Source organism: Callithrix jacchus, chromosome 9 (genome assembly GCF_049354715.1).
Source record: "Callithrix jacchus isolate 240 chromosome 9, calJac240_pri, whole genome shotgun sequence".
Lineage (NCBI taxonomy): Eukaryota > Metazoa > Chordata > Mammalia > Primates > Cebidae > Callithrix > Callithrix jacchus.
In genome coordinates, this window is record NC_133510.1 from 83,240,293 (window position 1) to 83,254,241 (window position 13,949).

General features: G+C 31.5%; 1 protein-coding gene across 1 annotated transcript in view; it reads left to right on the top strand.

Annotated features, from left to right (window-relative positions):
* The window catches only part of PTPRQ (protein tyrosine phosphatase receptor type Q), a 233,478-nt gene that overhangs the window by 77,190 nt on the left and 142,339 nt on the right, over positions 1-13,949 (top strand). The window contains exons 21-27 of the mRNA XM_035257125.3: positions 2,327-2,487; positions 3,225-3,370; positions 6,294-6,462; positions 8,081-8,371; positions 8,618-8,893; positions 9,269-9,420; positions 13,353-13,494. Of these exons, the coding sequence (XP_035113016.3) occupies positions 2,327-2,487; positions 3,225-3,370; positions 6,294-6,462; positions 8,081-8,371; positions 8,618-8,893; positions 9,269-9,420; positions 13,353-13,494 (1,337 nt within the window). The remainder of the gene's footprint in view (positions 1-2,326; positions 2,488-3,224; positions 3,371-6,293; positions 6,463-8,080; positions 8,372-8,617; positions 8,894-9,268; positions 9,421-13,352; positions 13,495-13,949) is intronic.

A 13,949-nucleotide genomic window follows, 5' to 3' on the forward strand; every position in this document is an offset into this window, starting at 1 on the left:
TTTTATAACAAATCATCTTTTACATACTTCACATATTCGGAATTGTTTTAATTCATATTCATGCTACCATATTTTTCTAACTTATTCATTAAAATATCAGTCACAATCCTAAATTCCAAAAAGAAAAAAAACCCTAAGCAGACGAGACATCTGAAAAAATTTTTGTTAGCTTAATTTTGTTTCTGAGAGTAAACCAGATGTAGAAACTAAATCTATATATGCAAACTGAAGTGAACTATTACATTTTTATTAATATAATTTATAACAACTAGCTTCTTTTTACTAAACTATTCAAGATAAAATTTATTTTTGATATGCATTTCCAGATAATTGCCTTGATTCTGTATTATCCATGGAACATAATCTGGGTTTTTTATAGTTGGTAGATACTTAGGTACAAGATTTTGGTGTGGAAATCAGGGCAAGAAAGTAGTGATGCAGGGTTGCAGATAACATTGAAATATGTTATTGAAAACAATTTTTAAAATTGATATAATGCAATTAGATTACTTTAGCTAATTGCAAAACTTTATTTTATTTTATTTTTGTTTTTTTGAGACACAGTCTTGCTCTGTTGCCCAGGCTGGAGTGCTATGGGATGATCTCAGCTCACTGCTGCCTCTGCCTCCTGGGCTCAAGCGATTCTCGTGCCTCAGCCTCCTGAAAGCTGGGTCCACCGGTGTGCCCACCATGCAGGGCTAATTTTTATATTTTTAGTGGAGATGGGGTTTCGCCATGTTGCCCAGGCTGGCCTCAAATTCCTGGTCTCAAGTGATCCACCTGCCTCGGCTTCCCAACCCTCTCAAAATGCTGGCATTACAGCAGTGAGCATCCACACTCAGCCTAATTGCATAGTTTTAAGAGATTCACGTTGGATTAGCGTTTCTGTAGTGTCCTGATGACCTGTGACCAATGATAAGAGTATGGGTAATTTGTATGACAAGGCATCTTTTTTGGCGACTGATAGCCACAATATGAAGAGTTGTAAAAGCCCATCTCCTCTGGTCTCAATGAAGTCAAAGAAAGCTCTCCTGACTGCTTCTGAAAAAGGATGTCAAACAAAACTGTTTCAAATTGCTGAGTAGCCTGGCTAATCCTGCCTGTCTCCAATTGCATATTCTAAATCCATATTTTTCTCACTGTGGTAAGCTTTCCAACAATTTTTCAGATAACAGTACTTATATTTGAAATAAATTGGTGCTTCTGTGGTAGTAAAACCATGACTGAAATGTATTTCTGTAGATAACTTTAATTCACTTAAAATCTATTATTCCTCCTAATGATTCAAGGCTTCAAATGTTTCAATGGTAAAGAAAGAGATTTTCTATTCAGGGGGAATATTCATTTACTTCTTCAGTGCCTTGTGTGTCTAGGGAAGAAAAATATGAGATTATAGGAGGCATATACTTTTTCTGTATTACTGAACATATTCCCTTATCTAAATTCTTTAATTTTATTGTTCCTAAAATCTAAATTTTAAAACAATATACATTTTTCAACACCATGATATACATGTTCATTTTTTGGGTTTAATATTAATCTATATCCAATTCAAACTGTGAAAACTGAACATGACTGTAATAAAATAGTGTTATTATTTTGTTCGTTAGACTCTAATTTTCCCCTTTTGGGATTTTAGTACTTAGTTGGAGAGTTCTGAGTCAATATTTATTTAATTTGTTTTTTTTTCTGGACTGAGATTTTAAATACTTTAAAGATTTTCATTGAGTGAAATATGAGCTATATTTTCTTCTTTCCTGGATGATATACATACATTGTTTTCAATCTCATATCTTTTTTAAATAAGTACAGGGGAGCCCACAGTCTTGTTATTTTACACACCACTATTTAAATATTTGGTATGTATTTATTTGTGTTGGCCTGAAGTAACTGTTACCTTTGTACAATATTTGAAAGATAGGCTTATTTTATAAATTAATAGTTTAAATAAGATTTTGCAAGCATTTGAAATGAACAAATATTTGGACAACTAAAATATCAGTAGGAAAGGGAATATTGAAATTACTTTAATACATAATATTCCTGGAAATCCATTAAAATTGGTACAAGGAAACTCTAATTATGACCATCATATTAACATTTGATTTAATTACCAAATATAATTGAAAGCAAAATAAGTTAATTCACTAAAGTATTCTGAAATTTACTCTTTTCAGTGTTTCAGGATAATCAACACCTTTATTCTATTAATCTAGATGAATAAATTTTGATATATTAATGTTGTTTACTTTATGTTAGTATGCTCAAAAAGTATATGTTAAATTTTAGAATTCAATTATACAGATAATACTCTTTTTCATCTCAGGAATGGATCATTATTAAAAACTATTAATATAACTGAAACATCATTGGAGTTATCAGATTTGGATTATAATGTTGAATACAGTGCCTATGTAACAGCTAGCACCAGATTTGGTGATGGGAAAACAAGAAGCAATATCATTAACTTTCGAACACCAGAGGGAGGTGAGGAAATGATGTATACCGATGTATTAAAATAATGTTTTTCCATTTTATTAAAAAAGAATATCCTGTCCCCCAAAAAATACAAATATAAAAATGTATGATTAAGCCTAATATTCATCATCAGTTGGATGAAAAATTGCATTTTGATCACTTTTTAGCTGTGAGATGTTGGGAAAATTAATCTGTGTGCCACAATTTCCCATTGGTAATGTGGAAAGAGTATCATTCTACTTTACGGGGTTCTTCTGAAGATTGCATAAGTTGATATTTGTAAATGCACTTAGCACAGAACTCACTTGACACATGGAATTTTATGTGTTTATTAAATGAAACAACATAAAATGCATGAATCATTTGTCTATGACCCTTTCTATTCAATATAAAAATTCAAAGCTATATTAGAATTTCAAATTATGTATTTTATATTGGAAAGCTGTTATAATATTGTTATTGTATCCAGAGCAGTGGACAGGTTTTAGAACAGGGATAGTGTTTTATGAGTAAGAAATCCATCTGTCTTCAGATTGTATATGCTTATAATAAAGTATTAGAGGGCTGACCCAATGCATTTTATGGATTTCATTTCTGACATGTAAATAGATGTTATTTCTAATTCAAGCTTTTTTGAAAAACAGTTTTTATCACTTTGATTTATAAACTATAGGTAACATTCAGGACATTTCAGACATTACTTGTAACCACATATATAGCAATTTGTTCAATTATTTGTTTTATAGCACCGAGTGATCCTCCCAAAGATGTTTATTATGTAAACCTCAGTTCTTCATCAATAATTCTTTTCTGGACACCTCCTTCCAAACCTAATGGGATTATACAATATTACTCTGTTTATTACAGAAATACTTCAGGTACTTTCATGCAGGTAAGAATTAAATTTTCTCCTAGTTCTTAATTAATATCCTTAAGTTTTATTAATAATACAGGCTTGTCACAGTAAATAGAATTGTTTACTCTACAGTGATAATTATGTACAGATGTATTTTATAAGAGCAGAAGGAGAAAGGACGGTCTAGTTTTCTACTCTGTACGTCATGTAGTTTTTGCTTTTTGTTTTGTTCTCTTTAGGGAAGAGAAATGGGGCCTAGAGAGTCAGTTTATTTTTTACCAAAATGCTGTTTACAATTGTAACAATAGTCGTTACACCAATAGAAGATATTCAGATTGGAGATTTTTCCTCTTACACACTTAAAAAGCATTTGCACAATTGTTCCAGTAGGCCTACATTTTAGCAATGATTTTGTCTCTGTACAGTTTACTTATGGTTTATATGTGATTTATATTTTGGTTTTCTTTGTTCATATCTAAATAATAAAGCATAAGTATCAAACTTTGGTTCCAACATGATCTTCTAAACCTACTTATTCAAACCTGGGTATGTAATGTGATCCAATTTGCAATTCATCTGTCTTAGAACATGTTATCATTTATTAAATAATCTAAAGAATGCTTTTAAGTGTGACAGCTGCAAGAGGGCACAGGCTAATGATGTTAAAACATTTCAGAAGTATAGTCTCATATTGCTTGAAGTTTATCCATGCTTTAACTTATTCCTAAAGTTAATGTTAAAAATATCATCAACATTTTCACTACCCAATTTTCTATTTCAAATTAGTAGAAGAAATCCTCAAAATGAGAATTATTTACCAGAATAGGTGTATAGCCTTTTATTCATTCCTTATCATCTTTCTCCTTCCTACAGAACTCTGTAGAATATGTCATGCATGGTATATCATGTTCTATCTCCTATTCCATATAACCGCTGCTTCTCTTAGTTCCCTTACGCTATAAGTATCTTGAAGAGACAGAATTGTGTAACATTTATCTTTTCATCTCTTAAAGTCCCCTGGAACTATATCTTATATAGGTTTAATTCTCAATAAATATTTTAATTGAAAGATTATTTTAAAAATTATAATAGGCCAACATCACTTTTAGTACATAGTCATAATTTTGGAGCACCTGAGTATGTAGCGAAGTCATCTTTCCTTCTTCTTATCTTGGAAAATTTAACCTCTTTGTTACTACTTGGCAAACCATATTGTTCTTTCTTCAATTGTTGCACATTGTATTTTGTACAGCATATTAACTTTTCTACTTTTTAATTTTTACCCATTTATGTTTCCTGAGTGTGCCCGGCATAATGTTTTCTATTTTAAAAAGTGCTAAGTGAATATTAGTTGATCGGTCAAATTTGAAAAGGTTTTACTAAATACCTTCTGACTATATTTATATAAACAAAAGAATAAGCCTTAATTAGATAATTTGTGCCAAAAGACAATTTTTGTGCAAAAATAAACAGATAAATAAAAGAATCATCTGGATAATTGATCAAATGTTACAAATTTGTTAGATGTCTAAGTCACCTACTCAGCAGGAATGACTTCTGGGTGATTCAGATAATTTGTTATGTATTAGTCAGCAAGGTCACAGGTAATCAGAATAAATTCTATAACAAAAATTAAAATTTACATCAAAAAGCTACATTAATACTTTTAAGTGGTACTTTTTCTTTTTACAGTTGTTCCATGTGTAAAGCAGATGTATTGGAAAGTACAAAAGTTAATGGATCATATTTTGTGTGAGATTGCTGTATTACTTTAACTTGTGTATTCTTATGTAAATCACCACAAAATTGAAGTAAATCTTTTATTGCACTATATTTTCCCTCTGAATACTGGCAAAAGAACCGTAAAATTTTGCTGAAGTTAATTTGTTGATAAATTATAGAACCATTCTTACTATAAATTTAGTCAAATTGCTTATCCTGTTATTCATTTAAATGAAACTAATTACCATTTTTTGTTGTGTGCTAGACATGGTATTAATGGCTTTATGTGCTTCATGTCACCTAATCCTCAAAGTTGTTTGTGAAGTGGAGACGATTATTTCCATTTTACAGTTGAGGGAAGAGAAGCTTTGAGATTAGATGATGTATCCACGGATACCCTGCCAGAACTTGAATGCAGGTCCATAAGACCTAAATGGCTTCATGTGGATTGAAATGATTCAGATTACTTTGTGCAGATGGAAATTATAAAATTATTCATACTGTTTGCCTATATGTTTAAGTCTCCTTGTATTTCAGAATTAGTTTTATTTGACTGTGTGTTTTATTTTAAAAATTTGGTAGGAAAGAAAATGATTGTATAAATGCCCTAATAATTTTTTAAAGCTTTGAGAAAAAAATGTAATTAGGAGTCAGGCAAGAAAATTTAAAACGTTCTGTTACTCGATACATCAGAGAGTACATCAATCTGCCATCCTTTTGCTTCTCACAGTTGTAGCAAAACAAAACAAAACAATACAAAACACTAAATGTGAATAATAATAGCTATTCAAGTTCATAAAGAGGTAAACACATTCATAATTCCTTCATCACAAATGGAAAGAAACAAAACTAAAATTTTATAATACTCCCAAACTTGTTTAAAATTAGCTAATGGTTTGAAAAATACTTGCATGTTTTTAAAAAGGAAAAGTGACACTAATCAGCACAGTTGTAGCATTTCCATTTGGCCACTTGACCTTCTTCATTGTTAGCATGGAGTTTTTACTCTTTGCTTTTTTATGTATTGGCTTTGCAATAAAAACTACCATCTATTTTTCTTTTAGTACAAACATATTTCCAGTTTAATTATTGCAATAAAAATATTCTACATTGATTTTTCTAAAACAATTAACATATTGAAATGAGACAAACAATTCATGGATAAATTATTTTGAAATGTTCATGCATACTAAAAAAATACATTCTGAACAATGAGAGCGATATGTTTATTTTTCAGAATTTTACACTCCATGAAGTAACCAATGACTTTGACAATATGACTGTATCTGCAATAATAGATAAACTGGCAATATTCAGCTACTATACATTTTGGTTAACAGCAAGTACTTCGGTTGGAAATGGGAATAAAAGCAGTGACATAGTTGAAGTATACACAGATCAAGACAGTATGTAAACAAAAAACACTTATTAATCTTTAATATGATTAATTTAAAACTTATTATTTCAGGAACTTTTCTATTTGTTTGAATTTGTAATAAAATCTTTTATTTAGACACATTCATTATACGAGTTTGAAAATTCAATTAATATTCTTATAACACCATTACAGTAATGGCCTCTTCTGTTCAAGAAAACTGCTAACATCCGTTCATGAAAATTTATTCTTTTTATTGCTTCAAAAGATGTCATGGCCGTCCAGTTACGGGAACTAAAAGTACTGCATACATGGATGAAATTTCCAATAGTTAATTTACTTATCCATTTTCTTTAAGGACTTAAACTTTCTATCAACTTGTTTTCTTTTCAGACTTTGAATCTTCATAGGACTCTGAAGCACTTCTGTTCTTACTGTGTTTGTAACTAATATATCCAGAATATATATATTTTTAACTCCAGAAGTTTCTCACACATATCTTCTGAAGAATCCTATTTATGTTGAGTATTCAGAAAACTGTAATGATTGAAGCTCTTGATGTTTTTTAGGTTTCAACTTTCAGAATACAATGATAAGCAGATCATTGCCTCTTTTTCTTGTAGTTGTTTTTGTCATCCATTTGCTTGTTTATTTTCAAAGACTAGTCCCGGATACTGAGAAATGGTAGTGACCTAAACTTCTGGAGTAAAATTCCATTTTTATTTTCTGAAAGCCATAAAAATTCTTTAAGCATGAGAAGTGACTGCTTGCTTTGTTGTTGGAACAATCTTTCAAATTGTTGACAAGTTGGTCAACATAAACAGATATGATACATGTGTGGAAATAGGTATTTTGGGAGTCATATAGTGTAATATATGATCAATACCATTTTAGGCATTTTTAAATGCAGATCTTTCCCAGGGTTTTTACCAACCTATAACATTTTATCAGTTATAATTTCCACACCATGAGTAATAAGCACTTACTATGTACTACTTCAAAGGTGGATGTCAAATTTATATTAATGGAGTTTAATATCATAATACAACTTATATCCGAGAATTAGAACTTGTGTAACTAGAGTAACTGTTTAATATACAAATGTGAGTTGGTAGTCTGATGACTGGAGAAATTTTGAGACTAGATATTGGGAAAGCTTTTAGTGTTAATTCTTCTGGCTACCCAAATGACCTTGGAGAAGTCACTTAATGGCTCTGAGCTTTAGTTTCTTCATATATGCAACAAGGGTAATATTTAGAAGAAATAAACTAAAAATATGGTTGAGATAATATAAAGTATCAAAATACTTAAAACAGTATACATACACAAATTATGCAAACACGTATACACATTATGCACACACATGCACACACACACAATCTCCACGTAGTAGGGAAAAAAACAAGAGAATATTATAGAAACAGTTTCCATACATATTAAAGATGACAGAGTTTATTTTGAATGATTTTTAAAGTAATTATTTAGAAGGTATTCTATAATAGGTGAATGTTTGCCACATCTGCATTTAAATAATTTAGGCGCTGATGATGTAATTGAAGCCATTTCAACAATTAGTAACTCCGTTTGTGAATTTAGATTCTGTTTAGGGTAACTGATGATTTTTGTATTTTGCCCATTACCTATCATAGTACCTGAAGGGCTTGTTGGAAATCTAACTTATGAATCCATTTCGTCAACTGCGATAAATGTAAGCTGGGTCCCGCCAGCTCAACCAAACGGTCTAGTCTTCTACTATGTTTCACTGAGCTTACAGCAGACTCCTCGCCATGTGAGACCACCTCTAGTTACATATGAGAGAAGCATATATTTTGATCATCTGGAAAAATACACTGATTATATATTAAAAATTACTCCATCAACAGAAAAGGGATTCTCTGATACTTATACTGCCCAGCTATACATCAAAACTGAAGAAGACGGTAGGCTAGACACTTTTATTGCCTATTAAGCAGATTGTTGTTGTTCTTTTCATTTACATTGCTTTCTGATAGGGAACAGTATTCAATTATATTGATTCTGTTTGATCTCAAGTAATTAGCCTTTCCATAAATACAATGTTTCTTAAAATAATCTGCTAAGAAAATCAAATCCCGTTGTGATTGAAGCTTCTGTTTTAAATGCGGATTCACTTTTGTTTCATTTAATATTCTTTTTTTCTTTTATAGTCCCAGAAACTTCACCAATAATCAACACTTTTAAAAACCTTTCCTCTACCTCAGTTCTCTTATCATGGGACCCCCCAGTAAAGCCAAATGGTGCAATAATAAGTTATGATTTAACTTTACAAGGACCAAATGAAAATTATTCTTTCATTACTTCTGATAATTACATAATACTGGAAGAGCTTTCACCATTTACATTATATAGCTTTTTTGCTGCTGCAAGAACTATAAAAGGACTTGGTCCTTCCAGTATTCTTTTCTTTTACACAGATGAGTCAGGTAAGCCGGAATCCACTTCTTCAAACGATTTCACTGTTGCGGCACCCGCGCTTTCTTTTTAAGGAACAGCATGGAAAATGAAAGGATATCTGAATGTTTGTTTGTAACAGCCTTACCATTTTATTTACTTTCTTGAATCTTTTGTTTTGTTTTGTTTTCAATTTGAGCTTCAGAATTTTCTGTTCTGTTTAAAGCTACTTTGGAAGTACTGTGTCCAAATACAAATTATAACTAGTTATGATATTTATTTCTGAAATTAAAATATGATCATTTTATTAATATTTTTAAACTAGTGTCTTCAAGAAAGTAATTCATGGTGCTACTGTTATGTTAAAAGTTTTATGAATGTTAGTTTCATCGTGTGTTTTCCTGCAGTGCCTTTAGCACCTCCACAAAATTTGACTTTAATCAACTATACTTCAGACTTTGTATGGCTGAAATGGAGCCCAAGTCCTCTTCCAGGCGGTATTGTTAAAGTATATAGTTTTAAAATTCATGAACATGAAACTGACACTATATTTTTTAAGGTAGGTTGATTACAACAGTATATGTTTATTTTAAAAATTTAGAAATGGAATCAAAATCTTTTGCCATGTAGGAAGAAAACGGCCTACTAAATTAAACGATGACTATTTTTTAAAAAACGTCTTTATTTCCTACAATTTAAGGATGCTATGGAAAACACAAGAAAGTGTTTGCCAGATATATAAGCTGAATACTTCATAGAGCAATGTACTTAGATTTGTAACTTCTAGATATCTACAATTTAAGAAACAATTACATCGTTTGCTAATGCTGGAAAGGGTACAGTAATTTTTTTCTGGCTAACAAATCTGTTATAAAATGTATTTCTACCTATTATTACCAGCAGTACCAAGGGAATCTTTTTAACCTTTTAGAAAGTATTAATATTCATACTGGACTTCTGGTCATCTTTCCCGATAGCATATGATCCTACAATAATTGGTCTTTGAAGATATATCCTTATCCTTATTTTTTTTAATTTTCAAGAGTAATTGATTTGCAACACTAACTACATTTTCCTTCCTCCATTTTTGGAATCCAGAATTAGTGAAAAATATTCACAAAACTGATGTAACAGAGTCTCAAATATATATCTGTGATTTCTAGCATTTAATTGCCAAAATGTAATTGACAAGCATTTGTTTAAGAAAATTTCCTTATTTCTTTCCCAAAGGCAAATGAAGTCCTGGAATGTTCTTATTTAGTTACAGCAAGAAGAGTACAAAAAATCTGCAGTAAATGTTTTACTCAATATTAAGAGTATTACAATTTATGACTATGGTAAATCATTGCTATAGCATGTGTAGCTTACAAATTGAATAGTAAAAATCGAAAGCAGACATTAACTTTATATCATCAGGAACAATGACTTTCTTTCTGGAAACCAAGATATTACTTTAAAACCTGATAGTCTGAGTATAATTTGAATCATATTGCTCCATAAATGTGGAATTTGTTTCCCAGAAGTGTGAAATTATATTCAATGTCATGAAGCCTCTTGCCCTTTAATATCTATCCCTGGTTTAATCGGAACATTTTTCCATTTTTTATTTGCTTTGTCTGTATGGATCACTGGGAGACAGATATCAAAAGGGAAAAAACAATCCTTTTCTTAGAGTAATTGCATTCCCTGGATTATTGTGTATGTATATTAGAGTGTGAATGTTTATATATGATCTTATCTCCTCAGAATGGTAATCTCTAACTCTCTTAGCATAGTGGTGGAAGCAAGGGCTCTGGCTTCAAATTACCCGACTCAAATTCTGCCTTTGAAACTTACTGTACTTCAGTAGAGACATTGCTTACCTCTTGATGCAAAATGAGAGTTACAAAGATGTATTCATTTGAAACTGAGGATTATAAAGGAAAATCTATAGAGCATTTCGAACAATTCCAAACATGTGATGAACATGTTAGCTATTGTTGCTGTAGTTGCACATAGTTTTCAAAAGAACAAAAAAAACTGTCCAACATTTTAATAGCACTAAGCATGAAATGACAATATGCCATTATGTGAATATGAGAATAGCTTATATTCTAAGTTTTGTAAACAGGTTTTCTCAATAGAAGCACATCTTTAATATTTCACTAGTAGCAAAAATACAGTCTTTATGACATTCAGTATTAAACATATCATTTGAGATGGGCAGTTTTATGTTTTAAAATCTACTACCTCATGTTAACTCCTTTTTACATCTATTTTGTCTTTCATCAATTTTCTTAATCTTATTTTCTTTCAAATTCCTTTAAATGTACTCTCATGCCGTCTTTTTCCCTTTCTCAGCATCTGGTTACTATATTTGCTTTCCTCTTTCTGTTTAGCTTTCTCCCCTAGTGTGTTTTATTTTCCTTTCTTTTTCATCTACCCTGGTATCCTGACAGTAGCAATTTATATTATTTTCTCTGTTTTTATATTCTTTTTCTTCTTTCAAATTAGATGTGTATTTGTGGAGGTACGATAATACTAGAACCACTTCACATGTTACTGCAATCCTAGTCAATCCACTGTGGTCCACAGACAGTAAAATCAATAGGTAACGAGTCACTCACACATGCTGAAAGAAATTATTTAGTACAAAGTTCTATTGAAATAGGTTTTTAAATATTCATCACTCATGTCTCCCTTTTCGACAACATGCTCTTGTGTAAATCTGTTCACTCTCCCATAAATTACTCTTTTATTATTATGACCTCTCGGGTTCAGTTGTTTCTCTGGTTATTGGCCCCTTCTAACCAAAATCATAGTTTGCTTGTTTTGTGTTTAATTTTTTCTCATTCAGTAATTGTAGATTTCTCTAGTTAATATAAAAATTCCTTGATGGCAGGGACCATGACTTATATGTATCTATAATTTCCAGATTATCTTATAGTATGATTTGCAAATAGTAAGCAGAAAAGAATGACTGAAATAAAGAGATACAGTAAGCCCAAGTAAGTCAATGAATTCCTGGAGATTATTTTAAAATAGGATCCTAATTGTAAATTCCCCAAGAGTTAATATTCTTATTAAATTTCTGTACTGAAATATTTAATAAGTAATCAATATGGCTTATATTTGTCAGGTATAATGTAAGATTCTTACACTTATACCAGATAGGAGATTATCTTCTCTGTCCATAATGATAATTGATTAATCTTAACTGCTTTCTTGGTTAGGACAATTATCTTTGAATGAAAACTTTGTACTTAATGAGAATTTTTTTCTATGAGAAATCAGATTCCTCCTTAAGCAACTATGATATTCTTTTGTTCCTTTTCTCATTTCTCTAAAAAATTGTGTCAAATTGTAAACTTAGGAATTGGATGGGAAAACTCCCAATTTAAGCTTCATGGAAGCTAGATATTTTTAACTTATTTTTATTTATTTATTTTTTTTTTATTGAGCTGGTGTTTCACTCTTGTTACCCAGGCTGGAGTGCAATGGTACGATCTCGGCTCACCGCCACCTCCGCCTCCTGGGTTCAGGCAATTCTCCTGCCTCAGCCTCCTTAGTGGCTGGGATTACAGGCACTTGCCACCATGCCCAGCTAAATTTTTTGTTTGTTTGTATTTTTAGTAGAGACAGGGTTTCACCATGTTGACCAGGATGGTCTTGATCTCTTGACCTCGTGAGCCACCGCGCCTGGCCTATTTTAAACTTATTATTCACTGCTTTATTGCCAGTGTCTATGTACAGTAGCTGAAGAATAATTTTAAATTACACAGGAATGCTGTGGGTATTAAAAATGAATTTAGATGGGTTCAGAAAAATCAAGTATCTTTGACCACCCACAAGTTGGATTTAAATTGCAAACAGTAATTATAGCAGATTGAACAAAAATAGATTATATAATTCCAAGTAAAAATCAGGAAAACAAAGTGAAAACAAAACACTCTGTTTTTAAAAGGCAATTATAGGCCAGGCGTGCTAGCTCACACTTGTAATCCCAGAACTTTAGGAGGCTGAGGCTGGCGGATCCCTGAGGTCAGGAGTTCAAGACCAGCCTGGCCAACATGGCTAAACCTTGTCCCTACTAAAAATTACAAAAATTAGCCAGGCATGGTGGCGGGCACCTGTAATCACAGCTATTCAGGAGGTTGAGGCAGGGAGAACTGCTTGAACCTGGGAGGTGGAGGTTGTAGTGAGAGGAGATCAATCTACTGCACTCTAGCCTAGGGAGCAAAGCAAGACTCCAGTTCAAAAAAAAGAAGAAAAAAGGTGTAAAAAAAGCAATGAGGTTCTTCAGGGCAAAGAGGGTGCCTAATTCGTCCTTGCATCATAAGCTGGCACACTCTAGAGCATAAAAAAATGCTGGTATGTATTATAATTTAAAATATCCATGCCTATTAAATTATTTGTTAAATAGAGAAGGAATAACTTCGATGAAAATATTCCAATGATGAACAAATTTTTGACGATGCATTGGGACTAATAAATTTTTTTTCTGCTTTTCAGAATATATCAGGTTTTCAAACTGAAGCCAAACTTGTTGGACTGGAACCAGTCAGCACCTACTCTATCAGTGTATCTGCCTTCACCAAAGTCGGAAATGGCAATCAATTTAGCAATGTAGTAAAATTCACAACCCAAGAATCAGGTTAGATGCAGTTTTTGAGCCTAAAATATTTCATTTTATATTTAACACCTTTCCCCTCTTTTTTATTATTTATATGATAAAGTATCATTACTTAAGGGTCTATTCAAAGGGAAATTGCATTTCAGTGTTTTACGTTTGAAATAATATGGTGTATCTGTGTTTGTACATATATATTTACACATTGTTTTTCCTTTTGAACTGAAGAAATTGAAATTAAAAAGTAGTTTAGGAACAAAATAGCTTTCTAGATATCTGTGAAAATTATCTAATTCTTAGAACTATTTGAGACAGCTGGGGAAAAAGGAGGAAATGAACCAGCAGTCACTTTTAACAGGCTGATTTATATTCTTAAGAAACAATATATATAATTTTCTTTTAAGAAGATGAGTTGTGACATTTGGAGAGCAAGAGCCATTGTGTAAACCCTCTATGATCCCGTCATCTCGTCTTTACCA